This window comes from Podarcis pityusensis (genome assembly GCF_964106645.2).
Source record: "Podarcis pityusensis genome assembly, chromosome: 12".
NCBI classification, from domain to species: Eukaryota; Metazoa; Chordata; class Lepidosauria; order Squamata; family Lacertidae; genus Podarcis; species Podarcis pityusensis.
The window spans coordinates 47,870,980-47,891,575 of record NC_138037.1 but is presented as its reverse complement, the minus strand read 5'-3'; the positions used below and the strand labels follow the sequence as shown (position 1 = coordinate 47,891,575).

General features: G+C 44.1%; 2 protein-coding genes across 6 annotated transcripts in view; both read right to left on the bottom strand.

The window, feature by feature from the left end:
- Window positions 1-4,390, bottom strand: part of FYCO1 (FYVE and coiled-coil domain autophagy adaptor 1) — a 58,508-nt gene extending 54,118 nt beyond the window's left edge. For 3 of the 4 annotated variants that reach the window (XR_013978366.1, XM_080975734.1, XM_080975736.1), the window contains exon 1: window positions 4,298-4,390. The gene's annotated coding sequence lies outside the window, so the exon portion shown is untranslated. Of the gene's footprint in view, window positions 1-43; window positions 315-4,297 lie in introns of all 4 variants that reach the window. The other variant, XM_080975735.1, reaches the window with a different exon arrangement.
- Window positions 4,391-10,314: 5,924 nt separating this feature from the next.
- Window positions 10,315-20,462, bottom strand: XCR1 (X-C motif chemokine receptor 1). Of its 2 annotated transcripts, none has more exons than XM_080975988.1 (2): window positions 20,402-20,462; window positions 10,315-13,095 (listed from the first exon to the last, which is right to left on the bottom strand). In XM_080975988.1, the coding sequence occupies exon 2, from the start codon at window positions 13,011-13,013 to the stop codon at window positions 11,976-11,978; it is 1,038 nt and encodes a 345-aa protein (XP_080832114.1). In that variant the 5' UTR covers window positions 13,014-13,095; window positions 20,402-20,462; the 3' UTR covers window positions 10,315-11,975. The 2 variants fall into 2 exon arrangements, with proteins under 2 accessions (XP_080832114.1, XP_080832113.1); XM_080975987.1 differs by lacking the exon at window positions 20,402-20,462 and adding an exon at window positions 14,683-14,929.
- Window positions 20,463-20,596: the final 134 nt, after the last annotated feature.

Below are 20,596 nucleotides of genomic sequence, written 5' to 3'. Positions count from 1 at the left end.
GGTCTAATAAAGGTAGTGCCCTCATATGGATCATCAACAATACCTTTATTTTTTCTTATCGGTGCAACAATTTTCTTCCTTCTCTGTTCATTCAGTGGAAATCTAAATTGAGCCATTGCACAGAAGTGAATGTCAAAAGAGAAACAACTCATAGCTCATTCACTTTTAGATTCGATGGTAGTTTTCAGTGCCCCACCCCATACTCCCTGGAATGTGCCTTCGATGTGTTCAAAGTGGTTGCATTCATAATGGAAAAATTGGGTTTTACAGGGGGCTCCCAAAGTCAGTGATCCACTAGAGGTGAGGTTCATCACCTGCGACACAATAAAAAAGGCCACAGTAGTCAGGTGACTCCTCATATGGCGAGCAGCGGTAGTAGTCAGAAGTATGATAAGTCATGCAATGTTATAGCCACATCAGGAGCTGCCAGATTAAAATTAGAACTTTGCACTTTTTGTTTAAAACTATAAATCACTGCCAACAACTGTAAATATGTGTTTCAGACGATAGACCACCATCCCAGCAACCACTAAATTTAATAAATAATAAAATAAAAATACTGCCAGAGGCCATTGATTGTTTTGTTAAAATTTATGTACCACCCTATACCCTCAGATTTCAGGGCAGTTCACATTGATAAGACATATGCAGTGCTCGAAACTTCCATTGTTCTAGGCACATTTTGCAACAGGGAATTTCATTAAGGCGAGCAGTTTCAGAGCTCTGGGCGCAGTAGTGCACCTAAGATTTCAGAGTAAAACTGAAGAGTGGAAGGAAAGGAGGATCCTTTTCTGCCTCCCCACTTCCAGCTAAAGACTGGAGAAGAGTCCCTCTTAAGAATATTAGGGGGGTGAGCAGGGGAAGGACTAGACCATGTGAAAAATGAACATAATATTTTAGCTGCATTCTTTCATTTTCTGCTTTGTATTCTTGTTATAAAAAAATGTGCCTAGACAGTCTCTTGTTGCACCCGTAACCTCGGTTTCAGCTGCCATTTAGCTCCTAGCTTTCATATCTCAGCTTCTAACACTGTGTAACTGACCTTAGACAAGTGGCAGATAGAAGAAACAACACCATCTGCCAGAAGCAAGGTTTAAATGCATCTCTCCCCCAACTCTTACTAAGAAGTGTGCTTGCACACGAAAGCTCATACCAAGAACTAACTTAGTTGGTCTTTAAGGTGCTACTGGAAGGAATTTTTTTGTACAGAATCACAGTTACTCTTAAGATGGTGGGGGAGATGTGGGAGCACCCCACTTTAAAAAGGAGAGCACATGGGAAGGAGAGAGAAAGTGATTCACGTGCGCTCCTGGGGCTGCTGCCTGGAAGTCACTCAGGGCCACTGTTTCCCTCACTTACTTCAGGGCAGCAGCCCTGAGCGAGGAAAGGCCAATCTATTTATTTTGCAGCACCCAGCATAAACGTGGTACCTGTATTCATTGATGCATAGAGACTGCCTGACACTTCCCCTGTGAAGTTTCTTGGGGAGTTCTCTGCTTTAGCCCCCCACTTGTAAAATGTGGTGACAGTAACCTACAAAGTTGTCATAAACCTAAGGCAATTAAAGACAATCAAGCAAAATGTAATTTTTAAAAAAAGTCTAAATCATAAGCAGGCAGTGTAAGTAGCAGATGAAAACACAGCCTAGTTCATGAACAAAATAAATCTCAAAACCCCTTTCTTTAAGGCACATGGTTCACAGCTTGCTTGTATAGAGGGGTAACACTGCCCTCAGAGAGTTTCACATCACACTATTTCAACCACAATATAGTAACTAGTTGAAACGTGCTTGAAATGTAATTTTAAGATCTGCTTCTGGTACTTTATCTTGCTGTGATCACTTTCCTCAGGAAAAAGAGCTTTGTTAAATTCTCAACCACTTCTTGGCTTCCTCCAAAATCACCAACAAAATGTGTTTTTATGGTATCTCTAGATGGGGATCTGACTCATTTTTACTGAAGGGTGCACCGTTTTTTAGTTGAAGGAGAGAATAAACTCCTGACTGTTAAACCTCTGATACATTAGCAACATTTTTATTCCATCCCCTCTGCTGAGAAATTGTCTTGAACCTAAAAAATGCACCCAACTGGGTCATGTCTTCTATACCACCATTAGCCCTGCTCACTTTTGAAGCCTGGGAAATGGGATGTTTCATCTGTAACAATAGAAAGCCTGAAACCGAGAGGAGCGATAACATCTTGAACCCAGCATCAAGACCTTATATGCACTCCTCAGATAGATAGGAATAAGGTCACTTTTGCATCTTCGGTATGTAGCAAAATTCAGCTACATATAAAAGGCAGTTAGCTGGGGATTTTTGATTTTTTTAAAAAAAGAACACAAACTGCATAGCAAACAGGTGATACAATTCCAGAAGGGAATTATTATACCTGTATTTCAGACGTGAATCATAAGAACGGTATACATGGAGTTATACAATAACTTCACTGTTTTGGCAGAGGCTAGCAACACCCTGTCATCTGGCAGAAACTAGGCCAGCAGGATTAGTAGGCCGCTGCATGTTTACATGTCAGCATTTTTAAAATCTAACAAGGTGGAACACATTTTTAGACTCACCAGCAGCTTCCCCCAAGTCCTTTCTAACAAATTGCAAAAATCAAAGTTAACTCCCTTTGAAATGAAGAAATTTAAGTGGAAATAAACAAGTTGCTACTTTTTGGCACTTCTCCAAAGAGTAAATAATACAGTGACTAGGAGTTAAAAGTATACAGCTGCTAAGAAACAGAATGACAGCGAGACAGAATCAGTGTGATGTTATGGTTAGAGCACAGGACTTGGACCAGACCCAAATCCCCACTTAGTTACGAAACTAACCAGGTTGGGTTTATAGCCCCTGTCTCTCAGCCTAACCCTCCTCACAGGGTTATTGTTAAGAATAAAGGGAGGATCATATGCCCAAACTCCATGAACAAAAGGTAGAAGATAAGTGTAACAATAATCAAATACACGGGGGAAGAAAGCAGAACTTTTGTTTCTGAAGTGGCTGTCTTCACGAAATTAACGTGCGACACAAACAGCTGGGAAGGAAATGAGATCGGGGTTGCTGAGACAGTGAGCGACGGGAGAAATCTTGTGAGAACAGTCGCCATTTGGGCCCTGTGAAGCTTAGAATCATGGAATCGCAGAGTTGCAAGGGGATCCTGAGGGACATCTAGTCCACCCCCACCCCCTGCAATGGAGGAATCTCGACTTAGCTTCTTGACGTACTTCTGAGTTAAGCACGTGCACAGGATCAACATGAAACCCAGCCAGATGGGCGGGGTATAAATAATATAATTATTACTGTTATTATTATGAAGCCCATTTTGTTTGCTGTTGTCGTTCCTCTACTGTTGATATATTACCATCCAGCCTGCGCTGAGGGGCAGTTCGGGAGAAGTGGACAGCCTTACTCGCTAATTATTATTTTTTGGACATTTTGGTTATCGCCCCAATTGTGGTTTGGGCCTGTTAGCCCACAACAGAAAGGGATGAGCAGCTGATTCTGAGTATTTTATACGCCTAGGGAGCAGGGTGGGCAGGCTGCCAGAGAATGCTTTTCATTTGCATCTTCTCGTTTGCCCTGCCCAAAAAACAAAACAAAACCAAAAAAAAACACCTCATCCTGGCCAACACTCTTTGTTTACTGTTTCCTATGACAGATCTGAACGAGACATGAAAAACACTTTATTTTTTATTTTCCCACCCTCCTCAGCTGCGCCTGTTACACAACCTACTGGATGCTCTCCCACGGGAGTTATAAATAAAAGGCATCGCATCCCCGACCCACTTTGGGAGAGTTAAAACACAATCGAAGTGATTTCATCGCTAATAAGATTGTGATTATTATTATTTCCACACACGCCCCAGGAACTCGAAGTGAAAGAAAAGGCAGTAGGGCAGATCAGCTGCTTTTAAGATTAAAAATTAAAAAAAAAAAGAGATGGCGTGAAATTATTGGATTATTTGTTTTCCGCCTTTTCACTTCAGCTTATTATCAAAGTGACATCCTTTTCTCGCTAGGGGAGAAGAGACATAACCCTTTTCCAGGAGGCTGGGGAAAGAGCAGCAGCAGCAGCAGCAACAAGTGGAAATAAAAAATAAAGTTTTCGGTTTTAAAGTTACCCTCACCACCCCACAAAAAAAATAATATATACACTCCTGCGCTGCCCAGTGGGCCTGAGAGCCACTTTCCTGACAAGACGACGGAAATACAAGGGCAGCCAAGGCTGCCTGGGCAAAGCGGGGAAAGGGGAGAGACGCACCGCGACCCTGTCGAAAGAACAAAGTACGTTACCTCGGACGTAAGGCGGCCATGATATAGGGAGACGCTCCTTGGCGTTTTCCTACAACTCCCATGATTCCCCGGAGGCCGCAAACTCCCATGATGCCTCTCAGCTGACCTCATGTTGTTGTTGTTTTTAATTTAACCCTTTCACCGCATTCGCTGATGTTTATTTATTTTTTCTAACTTTTGTTGCAACAAAAATTACAAACATTGAGTCGGAAATAAAACTATACAAGAAAGAAAGAAAGAAAGAAAGAAAGAAAGAAAGAAAGAAAGAAAGACACACAAAAAAGAAAAAAGCACACATCTACAAATAAAACCATATCTTCATTCTAATCTAGTCATTACATATATTACATTATTATTATATTACACATATTTACTTCCTTTGTTCTAAGATCTCAAAAAAAATACTTTTTCTAAATTGTTGTAGATTACCTCTATCTTTATACTTTTTACATCATTTTTCTTTTTCTTTAACCCTACAAAGCATCATTCATTACATAGTGATATGCTTACTCGCGAACAATGTTTTTTCATATACTCTTTAGCGCATTCCCATTCTTTTAATAATTTCTGGTCCAATTGTCCTCTTATGAATGCTGTAAGTCTTGCCAGATTTATATATTCTGACAACCTTTTATATATTTTTATATATACCTGACAACCAAAGGAAAGTATTCCTTTATGCAACGACAGCTGCCAGGATGCTTATAGCAAAAATTGGAAAGGGGGGGGGGGAATTCCATCAATAAAAGAATGGCAAATTAAATTTTGTGAATGCATTTGCTGATGTTTAATATCTTTCCGCCCTTCCCTCACAGACCAGAGTTTTCGAGACTGTATAGAAGGCAATGGAAGGATTTGTTTGTTGTAGTAGTACAGGCTTGCCAGTGCAACCTTAAACGTTTTTATTCAGTAGCAAGTCCCCTTTTGAGTACAGCAGGGCTTTGCTCCCGTTACGATGGCGTAGGGCTGCTTTTGGACTACAACTCCCATCATCCCTAGCTAGTAAGAGCGGTGGTCAGGGATGATGGGAACTGTAGTCCAAAAAGACCCCCCAAAACTGCTGGAGACCCAAGTTTGGTAAGCCCTGCCCTATGGGGTTGTAGTCTGAGCTTGGGGCTTGGGGGGACTGAGAGGTTGTGCCAAAGGCTCCACTGAAAATGTTTTTGTTTTTATTTATTTTGTAAAATGTATATGCCGCTTGATTTAAAAAAAACCAAAAACGCACACACGTCAAAGGGGTTTACAATATGAAACAATAAAATGGAGAAAATCCAGTGTCTTACTTTAAAACACAGAAGTTAAAATACTAAAACAGATTAAAATTACCTAGACTTTGCAAGCATCTGGGTAGGCTTGGACAGCTGTGAGTCCAAAATGACTCCCAGGCTGCGCACATGGTCCTTTAGGGGCACAGTTACCCCATTAACTAACTAATTAATGTTAATTAACATTAACTAACATTAGTCCCATTAAGGACTAGGGCTGCATTGGGCAGCCACTCTGGGAAATGGAGAGCCTGGGGCGGGAAAAGGAGAAAGTAAATGAGTAAAAGGAGTCGGGGACGGATCATGGAAGGTCTTCAATCTCTGAGGGAGAATGACCAGAGGAAATGTTGAAAGAAAAAGAATGATAAAAGGTTAATATTTTTAAAGATAGTAATAATAAACTGGAAATAAACAGGAGCTGGATAAGAGCGGGAAAATGGTCCATGAATGCGAAAGGAACAGAGATGGGGGGTGGGGACTTTTATTACATTTATATTCCACCTTTCCTTCTCTTGGTTTTATTCTCACAACAACCCTGTGAGGCAGGTTGGTCTAAGACCTTCTGACTAGGCCAAGGTGAACATGGTTGCTGACTGGGGATTTGGACTTGGGTCTCCTATTTTGACAGGCTAACGTGCACACACTGGCTTGTGTTATGCGTTGTTACGTAAAATTGTAATCTGCAGGTAAAACTTTGGGAGATGCTTATTTTTTCTATGACTCAACAAAGAGTTTATTTCATTCATCTCTGACTGAGGAACATACATGTAGTTCAGTACAGGCCAGTAATGCATCAAGTTCCATGTCTTAATTGTTCTCTTTTAACCATGCATCTGTGATAGGAATTGTGAGGTCTTAGATATATGGAAATGTTCCTAAATGTACTAACCAAGCACGTACATAGATCGGCACAGGAAGACCAACCTGGAACCATTTTGATTCCTAAACTGAGCAAATGTTTTCTCTGCAAGGTCAAAGTGGGAAACCTCCCCATTGTCTCTTTCCCCACAAATCCTGTCTTAAGGGCACATTTAAGATATGAATAGGGTGTGAGCCTGTGACATGGCCCAGGAACTAAGTATTTATCATTACAAAAGACTGGCCAGGTTCCCCAGGCAATGCAATCAAGTAACCTGCCAGACAGGAGATAAACAACGACAAGAGAAAAACAACATTCAAATTTCTGTTTTAAGACCGCCTTTTCTGTGATGTAGGTATGATGTATCTGAGGGGTGGTCTTAGGTTACACCCCTTCTGTGATGTATGTGTGATGTTTCTGGGGGTGGTCTTGATCTACAGGGTGGCAATTTCAAAAGTCTTTATAAGGCCTTGTGTGCCATTTTTCTGGGTTCCTCCTCTCTCCTGCGGGTAAGGGGAGCACCCTGTTGCAACAGATCAATAAAGATCAAGCTTACTAGCTGCTTTGCTTCTCAATATTCTCTCGTTGGCCTCTGTTATCTTCTCCTACCAATAGGGAACCTATGTAAGGACTCTATATGGGCTCTTGGATACCCCATAAGGGAAAAGGGCAATTTTTGTTTACAACACATCAAGACAAAATAAAACCTGTCTAACACTTCCTGTGACTTATTCTCACTTTGTGTTGTCCAGTTTGGGGTGTGGGCTGACCAGTTCTTCTTTTCTTTTGACTTCTCTTTTTCTTTTCTCCCTTTCAGTCATGGCAGTTTCAGGTAAACTTGATGCTATTGTTACTTCTGTTTGGCCAGGATAAGTCCCTCCCGACACCTTCAGAGTTTGTTACTCAAGTTAATAGGACAGCCTTGCCCTTTTTCAAGGTTACTTTCATTGCAAAGCTTTCAGTGAAGGCTGAAGAAGCTTGAGATATACATACGGCTTTTGACATTTGAGGTATATATTTTTAGCACCCACCTTTGTTCTTTTTAAAGTCTGAATAATTTTGTTTTGCAAATTTCAGCCAACAGTCACAGATCTCTCTCGTATCATTGCTACAATATGCTTGGAAAGAAGTGATAAGCATTAAAATCCACTTGGGTTGTGGGAGGCTGTGGATTCTCAAGAAAAATGCTTATGAAAACTAGGAACGGAAACCATACGGTATCAAGTTGATAAGATGTACTGTGGTCCCTCACTACACATGCTGGATGTCCTTGACCATCTTAACATCTTGTGGTAAGCAGTCACAGACTTTTGCTTTGCTTTTCAACTAGCAGAAGCAATCCTCAGGTCATTTACTAGTATTTTCCTGCGTTTAAAACATGTATCCAGAGCTTAAGGAGAAAACTTGTACAGTGGTACCTCAGGTTACATACGCTTCAGGTTACAGACTCCGCTAACCCAGAAATAGTGCTTCAGGTTAAGAACTTTGCTTCAGGATGAGAACAGAAATCGTGTTCTGGCGGTGTGGCAGCAGCAGGAGGCCCCATTAGCTAAAGTGGTGCTTCAGGTTAAGAACAGTTTCAGGTTAAGTATGGACCTCCGGAACGAATTAAGTACTTAACCCGAGGTACCACTGTAAAACACTCTTTTCATGTACTGCTGCTGTAGGGAATGCACTAGCAAAGCAGACCACTTTCCCCACTGGGGGTGGGGTGTTAACTTTGACAGCTGGGCAGGACCGCCCACGTATCAGTCACCAGCCATGATGGCAGATGATTGACAGATGGGTGGTCCTGCCCACCTGCCAAAGTTGGCCTGCAGGGATACTGATCTCATACCCTCCAACATTTCTCCGATGAAAATAGGGACGTCCCATTCCATAAAGATAATTTTACTATTTATACCCCACACATCTTACTGGGTTGCCCCAGCCACTCCAGATAGCTTCCACCATGTATAAAACCGTAATAAAAATTTAAACATTTTTTTTTAAAGCTTCCCTATACAGGATTGCCTTCAGGTGGCCGGGGGGGGGGGGGATAACTCCATACCCTCCAACATTTTCCCAATGAAAATAGGGACACCCTAAGGAAAAGTGGGACATTCCAGGATCTAGTCAGAAACCAGAATGGCTTCTCTAAATCAGGGACGTCCCTGGAAAATAGGGACACATGGAGAGTCTGTGATCTGGCCCAGTGGACAAAAACTGTTCTCCACACCAGACCCATTTGGGTCTGGTTTTGGGATGGGATTGGTCTTGGTTGCCTTATGAATTACCTTTATTGGAAAGATAAGCAGGGAGTATGGTCCTCATCCTCTTGCTCAATTTCACAATGGCTTTTGATACCATTGGTACCTTCCTGGATCAGATCTATGGACTGGGAGTTGTGGAGACTGGACACTGCACGACTGTTTCAACTTGGGTCTGCAGGGCAGATTTCAGAGAGTAGCATTGGGTGACTGTACCTCAGCAATTATACATTACAGTGGTACCTCGGGTTACAGACGCTTCAGGTTACAGACGCTTCAGGTTACAGACTCCGTTAACCCAGAAATAGTGCCTTGGATTAAGAACTTTGCTTCAGGATAAGAACAGAAATTGCGTAGTGGCGGCAGCAGGAGGCCCCATTAGCTAAAGTGGTACCTCAGGTTAAGAACGGTTTCAGGTTAAGAACGGACCTCTAGAACGAATTAAGTTCTTAACCCGAGGTACCACTGTATAGAATACTTCCACATGTTACTGTTTTGTCCAATGCAATTTAGCATCTGTATGAAGGCACTGTTAGAGGTAATGAGGAGATTTAGGGGGAAATGTCATAAATAAGCTGATGGCAGCTCTGTTTCTCAGAGCTAGTTACTTACACCTAGTTACATCTGAGTCAAGGGTGTCTGTGCATGACATGAAGGTGTTGGAACACCAGGCATGTTCATTCCTGGAAAGAAACGACTTGGCCACTGTAACCAATGCACTGATAACCTCCAGGTTTGACTACTGTTATTCACTGTGTGTTGGGCCGCCCTTAAGGTTACTTTGGAGGCTGCAGGTGGTGCAGAACGCAGTAGCGAGCTGGGACATCTGGCCATGCACGCAAGATCTGAGAGGAAACACCTGCAGTGGCTGAAAGTTTGCTAATGAACCAAGCTTAAGGTGTTTTTATTAACATACTGTATAAAGTTCTAAAGAATTTGGGATCAGATTACCTGAAAGAACACCTTCCTCCACACAGGCCTGCTAGATCACTATGATCTTCTGAGGATTCCCTTTTTTGTTTATTGCTACCCTGAACAATTTGGTTATAATCAGCAAACCCAGCCACCTCACGGTCCACTTGCAACTTCAGGTCATTTACAAATGTTAAAAAGCGCAGGCCCCAATGCCAGTCCTTGGGGGACCCCACTTCTCATATCCCTCCGTTGAACTGTTCAGCTACTACACTTCTTCCTGTTCTATAACCCAGGGCTGGCCTACCCATGAGGCAAGGTCAGAGAACTGCCTCAGGTGGCAGTATCCACAGGGACAGCAGATCCTCCAAGGAATGCATGGTCTGCTACTGCTGCTATCTTGGGAGGATTAGCCCTAAGATTAATTAAACTATTTGGGGACATAAAAATAAAAAAAAATAAAAAATTGTCCAGTAGCACCTTATAGACCAACTAAGTTTGTTCTGGCATAAGCTTTCGTGTGCATGCACACTTCTTCATATGCACACGAAAGCTTATACCAGAACAAACTTAGCTGGTCTATAAGGTGCTATTGGACAATTTTTTACTTTTATTTCGACTGCGTCAGACCAACACGGCTACCTACCTGAATCTATTTGGGGACATGTTGACTGGCAGTAGCTGTGACCAGAGCCCATGTCCAAGCACAAAATGCCGCTCAAAAACCACACATTCAGTTTTCAAAAACACTTTATTAGGAACAGCAAAAAACCCAAAACAATGCAATTTTGAAAATAATGCTATTTTCACTTACTTCTTCATTGTACTTATGGAGTATGCATTTTAAACCCTTTTCATTATGGAAACTGTGAAGGTTAAAATGCCTTAAATTGGAACTGAACAGCTTTCTACAATTATTAGACATTCATAATGCAAAAGTATAGATCTTTTAAATATATATATATATATATGAAGGTTTCGTAGCAACTCTATATATGCTGTATCACTGTAGAACTAAACAAGTTTTAAGAGGTTATATTGTGGAAAGGTTTGCCACCATTCTTTAGGAAATCAGCCCTGAGTGCTCACTGGAAGGACAGATCGTGAAGCTGAGGCTCCAATACTTTGGCCACCGCATGAGAGGAGAAGACTCCCTGGAAAAGACCCTGATGTTGAGAAAGATGGAGGGCACAAGGAGAAGGGGACGACAGAGAACGAGATGGTTGGACAGTGTTCTTGAAGCTACCAGCATGAGTTTGACCAAACTGTGGGAGGCAGTGGAAGACAGGAGTGCCTGGTGTGCTCTGGTCCATGGGATCACAAAGAGTCGGACACAACTAAATGACTAAACAACAAAAAAGTGGACCCAAAGAGGGACCTATTTCAACCACTGTGCAGCAAATTAGTAGTTGGTTTTCTTCATGGACAAACCCTTATCTTAACTCTCAATGAAAATTTCAGCCTGCATTTGGAAAACAAAAAACTGCCTTCTGCTGAATCAGACATTCAGTCTTTCTCTTTAGCTCAGCATTGTCTACATTAACAGAAAGCACTTCTCCAGAGAGTGGTCTTCTTACCAGCCCTGCCTGAAAAAGCCAGGGACTGAACATGAAACCTATTGCATGTAAAATATCTGCTTCTACCACTGAACTATAGCACCTCCCCTTCAAATTTGTCCACATAGAACAGCACATAGACAAAACTGTGCTCCTCCTAATTTCTGCATGCAAGATTTGAATTCATGTCCGGGAGTTCCCATGTGTTTGTAGCTATGCTGGGTCAAATATGCAATTGCATATGGCTGTTTATTGTGGGATGGGAGCTCCTTGTGTATGCAAGTTTTTGCAGGTTCCTTGGCATCAAAATGGCAACCTGCTTCTCCTCCCCACCACCATTTCACCTGGATTTAGCCTTTCTGAGAAAACCCCCCGATTAGTTAAAAAATAGCAACACATGTTGCTGCCAACACCCATTCAATATCTTAGCGACATATTTACAATATTAACCGCCCCCCCCCTTGTCTGGAAACACCTTGCTACTAATATCTCAAGTTTTGATTTATCACACAACAATACCTGGATCATTTAAACATTTCAGGGATTAGAGTAATATTTGACTATTTGAAAACAAAAAGATGGTCGATTTATCCTGTATGGAAACAGATTCTTATTTATAGTTCTGAAATTTTTAGCAGAGGTAAAGACAGAGAAAAGCCTGATCCCCCAATATATGTTATTGGCAAAATAGAAGCAATTCCAAGCATGATATTCTCTTCCCTCCTCTGGAGAAGAAGAAGAAGATGTTGCAAATTGACAGTTGTTGTTGTGGTCATTCATCTATTTGTTAGGCTGGCTGGGTGGGTTAGACTCTCCCTTTTTCAGGCGGCCTTTGCTTCAGTACATTGATGCATCCTCATAGGGGCTCATGTGAAAAGAATGAGCTCTGGGGCTGGAAGGTGGGATCCTGCTGTGGCAAGGGGAATAATGCTTGTACAGGAGTTTCAGGTGCCTTCTGAATTTCACTCCGACAAAGACGTAGAGCACCGGGTTGAGGCAGCAGTGGCCATAGGCTATTTTGCGGCTGATGTCGAAAGCAAAGAAAACTTGCCTGTACTGTTCGCAGGATAGGACAATGTACTGCTGAAAGGACAAAACGTACACAGAACCAAGCACGTTATAAGGTGCCCAGCTCAGGAAAAAGACCAGCACTATAGCAAATATGAGCCTTACAGTCCGGTGCCTCCTTTGAGACCGCTGTCGAAGCAGGATCTTCAGCATCCTTATGTAACAAAATGCAATGATCGCGAAGGAAAATAAGAAGAAGGCAGATTGTTGGCCCAATTCCACCAGCTTCCAAATAGATTCCCCTTCGTAGTCGCAGTACTGTACGCCATTGTGAGGTATTACACGGGTAAAAATAATCTCGGGAACCACAACTAACACGCTGCACACCCAAATGGCCAAGCTCAACAGTTTTCCGCACCTTTTCGTCTGAGTTCTCAGTGATGACAAGGGATCCACCACAGCCAGGTACCGGAGGACTGTCATTATGGTCAGGAAGATGACACCACCATAGTAGCTAATAGAGAAAATGGCAGTCACAGCTTTGCAGAGGAAATCACCAAAAATCCATCCATAATAATTGTACACAATCCAGAAAGGGAGGGTGCAAGAGAAAGTCAAGTCAGTGATGCAAAGGTTCACGATGAAGAGGTTTGTTAAGGAGGTGAGGCTTTCGTATTTCATTACGATGCACAAGACAAGGCTGTTTCCTAGCAGGCTGAAGAGAAAAATGAGAGAATACAGGATGCTGGTAAACATATTCGTAATTGTGGAAACAGACCCCATCTCGCACACATTAGACTCGACTGAAGGATAATTTGCTGGATCATAATCTGTGGTTGCCTCAAGCATATAGTCCATCGGTTCCATCTTCTGGGTGGGCTTGTCCACTTCTGAAGCTGTGGATAAAAACCCCTCCGAGCAAGGAACTTTCACTGTAGTCAGTGGAAAACTGAAAAAGAAATCAGGACACCAGAAACAAATATACAAACTTCAAAACAGGTAGTGAAATTTAATCGGTTCTGCTATTGTACCAAGTTAGATGTACTTAAATATACCTTCTTTTAAATTAGTCTGGATGGTGGTGGTGATAAATAAAGTGTTTGTATTTATTATTGTAGTACAGTGGTACCTTGGTTCTCAAACTTAATCCATTCTGGGAGTCTGTTCGACTCCCAAAACCATTCAAAACCAAGGCACAGCTTCTGATTGGCTGCAGGAGCTTCCTGCATTCAATCGGAAGCCGTGTCGGACACTCAGCTTCCGAAAAACATTCACAAATCGGAATACTTACATCTGGGTTTGCGGCGTTCGGGAGCCGATTTGTTTGGGAGTCAAGCCGTTTGAGTTCCAAGGTACCACTGTATATATTTTATGTCCTTCATAGTACATTTCATACACTTAATAGTACATAAATCTGCAGATGACTTCATAGTCATAGAATCATAGAGTTGGAAGAGACCACAAGGGCCATCGAGTCCAACCCCCTGCCAAGCAGGAAACACCATCAGAGCACTCCTGACATATGGTTGTCAAGCCTCTGCTTAAAGACCTCCAAAGAAGGAGACTCCACCACACTCCTTGGCAGCAAATTCCACTGTCGAACAGGTCTTACTGTCAGGAGGTTCTTCCTAATGTTTAGGTGGAATCTTCTTTCTTGTAGTTTGGATCCATTGCTCCGTGTCCGCTTCTCTGGAGCAGCAGAAAACAACCTTTCTCCCTCCTCTATGTGACATCCTTTTCTATATTTGAACATGGCTATCATATCACCCCTTAACCACCTCTTCTCCAGGCTAAACATGCCCAGCTCCCTTAGCCGTTCCTCATAAGGCATCGTTTCCAGGCCTTTGACCATTTTGGTTGCCCTCCTCTGGACACGTTCCAGTTTGTCAGTGTCCTTCTTGAACTGTGGTGCCCAGAACTGGACACAGTACTCCAGGTGAGGTCTGACCAGAGCAGAATACAGTGGCACTATTACTTCCCTTGATCTAGATGCTATACTCCTATTGATGAGGCCCAGAATTGCATTGGCTTTTTTAGCTGCCGCGTCACACTGTTGGCTCATGTCAAGTTTGTGGTCAACCAAGACTCCTAGATCCTTTTCATATGTACTGCTCTCAAGCCAGGTGTCACCTATCTTGTATTTGTGCCTCTCATTTTTTTTGCCCAAGTGCAATACTTTACATTTCTCCCTGTTAAAATTCATCTTGTTTGCCCAGTTCTCTAATCTGTCAAGGTCGTTTTGAAGTGTGATCCTGTTCTCTGGGGTGTTAGCCACCCCTCCCAGTTTGGTGTCATCTGCAAATTTGATCAGGATGCCCTTGAGTCCATCATCCAAGTCGTTGATAAAGATGTTGAATAAGACCGGACCCAAGACAGAACCCTGTGGCACCCCACTAATCACTCTTCTCCAGGATGAAGAGGAACCATTGATGAGCACCCTTTGGGTTCTGTCAGTCAGCCAGTTACAAATCCACTGAGTGGTAGCATAGTCAAGACCGCATTTTACCAGCTTCTTTACAAGAATATCATAGGGTACCTTGTCAAATGCCTTGCTGAAATCAAGGTAGGCTACATCCACTGCGTTCCCTTCATCTACCAGGCTTGTAATTCTGTCAAAAAACGAGATCAGGTTAGTCTGACATGACTTATTTTTCAGAAATCCATGCTGACTATTGGTGATCACAGCATTCCTTTCTAGGTGCTCACAGACTGTTTGCTTAATGATCTGCTCCAGAATCTTCCCTGGTATTGATGTCAGACTGACTGGGCGGTAATTATTTGGGTCCTCTCTTTTCCCCTTTTTGAAAATAGGGACAACATTTACCCTCCTCCAGTCTGCCGGGACTTCGCCTGTTCTCCAGGAATTCTCAAAGATGACTGCCAGTGTGTGATGGCCTGGGATTCCGATTCGGAGGATGAAACAGAGGAATCCCAGCCTGCACAGGAGTCCCCGCCTCCAGGGCCGGCTGAACTGGGGCAAGGCCTAGATGCTGAAGAGCCTGCACCTGTGGCAGTGCATCAGGAGCTGGCCCCAGGTGAAGCCCTTCTGGCCCCAGAGGGGCTTGATGACTCAGTGGCCACAGGTGAGCCTCCTCCAGGGCCCAGTAACCCTTCGGCCTCTCCTGATCTACAGAGGCTTAGGGCAGAGAGGCGAAGGGAACTGGTTGCCCCCAGGAGGAGTGCTCGCCTTAAGGCCAGAGGAGGCGGGGCTCCTGGGGACCGGGACCGCCCCTGGCCTTAGAAGAGGATAAAAGCCCAGTCAGCCCGGCCCCAGGTTGCGGGAGCAACGTCGTTGTTGGCTTCGGACCTTCCTGTGTTCCTGATCCCTGCTCGGCTTCCTGTTCCTGACTATCCGGTACTCCTGTTCCCTGCTCGGCCTTCTGTTCCAGCGTTCCTGTTCCCCGCCCGGCTCTCTGCATCGGACCTCACCCCTCTTCGTGTGGACTCTGCTACACTCACGGTACCTTACCCCCGGGACCAGCACACAGTGGTTCTGAGATCACACCTGCCAGTTCTTTTAATACTCTTGGATGCAGTTCATCTGGCCCTGGAGACTTGAATACATCTAAACTAGCCAAGTATTCTTGTACTATCTCCTTAGTTATTCTGGGCTGTGTTTCCTCTGCTGAATCATTTGCTCCAAATTCTTCAGGTCGGGCATTGTTTTCTTTATCGGAGAAGACTGAGGCAAAGAAGGCACTGAGGAGTTCAGCCCTTTCTGTGTCCCCTGTTTGCATTTCACCATCTTCTCCTCTGAGTGACCCCACTGTTTCTTTGTTCTTCCTTTTGCTACGAACATGCCCATAAAAGCCTTTTTTGTTGCTTTTAACCTCTCTAGCAAGCCTGAGTTCATTCTGTGCTTTAGCTTTTCTGACTTTGTGTCTACACGTGCTGGCTATTTGTTTGAATTCCTCTTTGGTGGTTTCCCCCCTTTTCCATTTTTTGTACACATCCTTTTTAAATCTTAACTCAGTGAAAAGTTCTTTAGATAGCCACCCTGGCTTCTTTAGGCACCTTCCATGTTTCCGTCTCATTGGTATTGCCTGAAGTTGTGCTTTTACTATCTCCCTCTTAACAAACTCCCAGCCATCATGAACTCCCTTTCCTTTTAGTATTACTGTCCATGGGATCTCACCCAGCACTTCCCTAAGTTTTATGAAGTCGGCTTTCTTAAAGTCAAGAAATTGAGTACTAGTATGCTTGGCTGCTCCTTTCCGCTGTATAGTAAACTTCAGAAGAGGATGATCACTCGCGCCTAATGATCCTTCCACTTCTACCCCACTAACCAGGTCATCAACATTGGTTAGGACCAGATCTAAAATGGCTGTTCCTCTTGTTGCTTCTCCCACTTTCTGGACAATGAAGTTGTCTGCAAGGCCAGTGAGGAATCTGTTTGACCTTATGCTCTTGGCTGAGTTTGACATCCAACAAATATCCGGGTAATTGAAGTCCCCCATTACTACTATCTCCCTTCCTTTTGCATGCTTGGCCATCTGTTCCAGGAAGGCATCATCTATGTCCTCCGTTTGGCTTGGGGATCTATAGTAAACTCCCACAATGAGGTCACTGTTATTCTTCTCTCCCTTAATTTTGACTCAGATGCTCTCACTTTGGCTTTGAGGTTCTAAATCTTGGATCTCTTCACAGGTATACACATCCCTGACATATAACGCCACTTCTCCTCCTTTCTTGTCTTGTCTGTTTCTCTGAAATAGATTGTATCCCTCCATTATTACATTCCAATCGTGGGACTTATCCCACCAGGTTTCAGTGATGCCTATTATGTCATATTTAGTTTGCTGTACCAAGAGCTCAAGCTCATCTTGTTTATTTCCCATGCTTTGCGCATTAGTGTACAGACATTGAAGTCCATTAATCATTCCCCCGTGTCTCTTATTTAAGGATTTTTTCCTCCCACCACTAGGTCTGCATGCTGTTTGCTCCATTTGGTCTATGACATTTGGATGATCATCTTCATCAATTGATAGACTCCTACCTTCAGGAGCACTGTCTCCCTCCCCCACATTAGTCAGTTTAAAGCCCTCCTGATGAGGTTTCTGAGATTTTTGGCAAAAACATTCCTCCCAACCATTGTGAAGTCATCTGCAGAGCCAATAGCAGCAATGATGCCCTCTAGCCAGGGACACGAGGATGGCTCTGAAGTATACTGGAGACCAACCCATTAGCTTCGTTCTCTGACGGTGTCATGGTGGCATAGTGAGCAAGGTGCCAGGCAGCCCATTCACTTGCCTGCTACCCCTGGGCCCAATCTGCACAACTGTGCAGAGGGAGAGGTCATTCTCCTCACTCTTCATCTCTGCTTTCACACCTGGAGAGAGCAGATTAACAGGGCTGTCAGGCTCCAGGAGTTGGCAGTGTCCCCCTCCTGCAGGAGCACAGGATGGCCTCAAGGGTCAGAGTGGCTGGCCATCTGCCAAGGGCCCACCCCACAGTAGGGGCCACACTGGCAAGTGCCCACTTGGACCCGCTTCTCTTCTTCACCATTGCAACCTGCTTGGTCACTCACCTCTCCTGCTGACCCAGGCAATAATGCTGGTGAGAAGAAGGAGCAGTCAATGTCATTGCCTGCATGCTCATTGGCTCTCTGCTTAGCAAGGCAGCAAGCAGGTGGCAGCAACAATGAGGAACAAGAGAAGCAACTGGAGACTCTGGTTGTGAGGGTGTCTTGCCCAAGAGATCTCCAAAACATGGAGCCAACACCTCAGTAGCTTTTGCAGGGGCCTACCTGCAAACGAAGATCATGGCCACTGGGCCCATCACCTCCTGGCAAATAGAAGGGGAAGAAATGGAGGCAGTGAGAGATTTTATTTTCTTGGGCTCCATGATCACTGCAGATGGTGACAGCAGCCACGAAATTAAAAGATGCCTGCTTCTTGGGAGAAAAGCAATGACAAACCTAGACAGCATCTTAAAAAGCAGAGACATCACCTTGCCAACAAAGGTCCGTATAGTTAAAGCTAAGGTTTTCCCAGTAGTGATGTATGGAAGTGAGAGCTGGACCATAAAGAAGGCTGATCGCTGAAGAACTGATGCTTTTGAATTCTGGTGCTGGAGGAGACTCTTGAGAGTCCCATGGACTGCAAGAAGATCAAACCTATCCATTCTGAAGGAAATCAGCCCTGAGTGCTCACTGGAAGGACAGATCGTGAAGCTGAGGCTCCAATACTTTGGTCACCTCATGAGAAGAGAAGACTCCCTGGAAAAGACCCTGATGTTGGGAAAGATGGAGGGCACAAGGAGAAGGGGATGACAGAGGACGAGATGGTTGGACAGTGTTCTTGAAGCTACCAGCATGAGTTTGACCAAACTGCGGGAGGCAGTGGAAGACAGGAGTGCCTGGCGTGCTCTGGTCCATGGGGTCACGAAGAGTCGGACATGACTAAATGACTAAACAACAACAAACCAAGAGCAACACTTTCCAGAGGCAATTGCTGCTGGTGATGCACATTTTTTGGCCTACCTCCTACCTCCAACCTTGGCCTCCATTCTCACACTCCACCACATGAGAGGTGACTCTGGTCCCTCTCCCCTGTGCTTGTGTGTCGACATAACATGGCATTTGGCCCCAAGAGGACTATCCAAAGACTCAGGCACTAACTGGCATGATCTATGGAGCATCAGAATCACCACCATGGTGACCAGGGGGAACAGCACTACAGAAACAGAATGTAGGTACAAGCAGAAGTAATTTCCACATGAGTCAGTTTAGAAAGAACCGAAGAAGTTAAGAACAGAAACCAATGAAATAGATAGGGCCAAGATAGCTGATTTCAAGATGAGTCAGTTTCAAAGGAATTGAAGAAGTTACAGAAAGCAAGCCACAAAACCGCAGAAAATAGAAAGGAACAAGATACAGCACATACAATGCATCCACGAAATGGAGAAACGTGTAGATCTAGTTGTGCATCTGATTGTTTAAAGAAAGGCCTTGTCATAATAATAATGTTATGAGCTGGGGGTGCTAGACTTGCCCTAAACTCCTGGGATCAGTGGACGCTAGAATTTAATTAAGATCAGAGCGTCAAAACTGTGCTAGAGCTGTGTGTATTTAAGCTGTGTACAAGATGCTTCTGATCAGCGTGTGTCAAAAGCTAATTAAGCTAGGATTAGCCTCATACTGTGATGATGATAATAATAATAATAATAGTAATTTATTATTTATACCCCACCTATCTGGCTGGGTTTCCCCAGCCACTCTGGGCAGCTCCCAACAGAATATTAAAAACACAATAAAACATCAAACATTAAAAACTTCCCTAAACAGATCTGCCTTCATATGTCTTCTAAAAGTAGGATAAATGTTTATTTCCTTGACATCTGATGGGAGAGCGTTCCACAGGGCGGGCACCACTACCAAGAAAGTTCTCTGCCTGGTTCCCTGTAGCCTCACTTCTTGCAATGAGGGAACCGCCAGAAGGCCCTCGGAGCTGGGGACCTCAGTGTCCTGGCTGAATGATGGGGGTGGAGACACTCCTTCAGGTATACTGGACCGAGGCTGTTTAGGGCTCTAAAGGTCAGCACCAACACATTGAATTGTGGTCGGAAACGTACTGGGAGCCAATGTAGGTCTTTCAGGACCGGTGTTATATGGTCTCAGGGGCCACTCCCAGTCACCAGTCTAGCTGTGAGGTAGTCTAGCTTGGGGGTAATGAGCCATTAAGGGTACAAAGCATCAAAGGAACTCATGTAACATTTGTTTTCCATGTTGCCTCCCATATTTTTAAAGACCTGACTAGTCTTTTACAGACTTGAAGCTCAGTCGCAGGGGCAGTCTATCCAGCGTTGACTGGCAAATGGCTGTTTCACTGCTGGTCTGTGGAGTGATTTCACAATGCCCTATGAGGACCATCCCAAGGCAATTTACTCCTCGAGGCAAAGAAAAAGAGGGCGAATGCTTGCCCTGCATTTGCTGGTTGCTCTGTCTTGCTCTGCAGCCCTCCCACCCCCTGCACTCCCTGACATTTGGCCCAAAGGCTGTTGTTTGGCCAACCTGTGCCCACCTGCCCATATACATCGTCAAGCATGGGGCACGTAAAGACACAGCTGGGCATAAATCGGGTTTGCAGGCCCTGCCAATCAGCTAAGTGGCAGGAACTGCAAAGGTTCCCAGTCAGCATATTGGAAGCCCCAGTCATCTACTGATGGTCAAGGTATCTCTGCACAGCACTATGTAAAAGCAAGTCACCCAACATCACGTGACGTCATGTGACTGACAGGAGAGCAGCCCCACCTACCTGTCGAACTTGGTCACTGGACGCCGGGGGGGGGGGGCGGGAAGGGGAGGAGATGGTGATCCAGTCCTCTGGTCAGATGCAGTTCCCTGCTCCTACAGCAAGGAAGTTATTTCCAGCCTTAAAAAATAAATATTGCACCAAAGCACAAAACTCAAAATAAGAAAGAGATTTTTTTAAAAAGAACAAGCAAGTGGC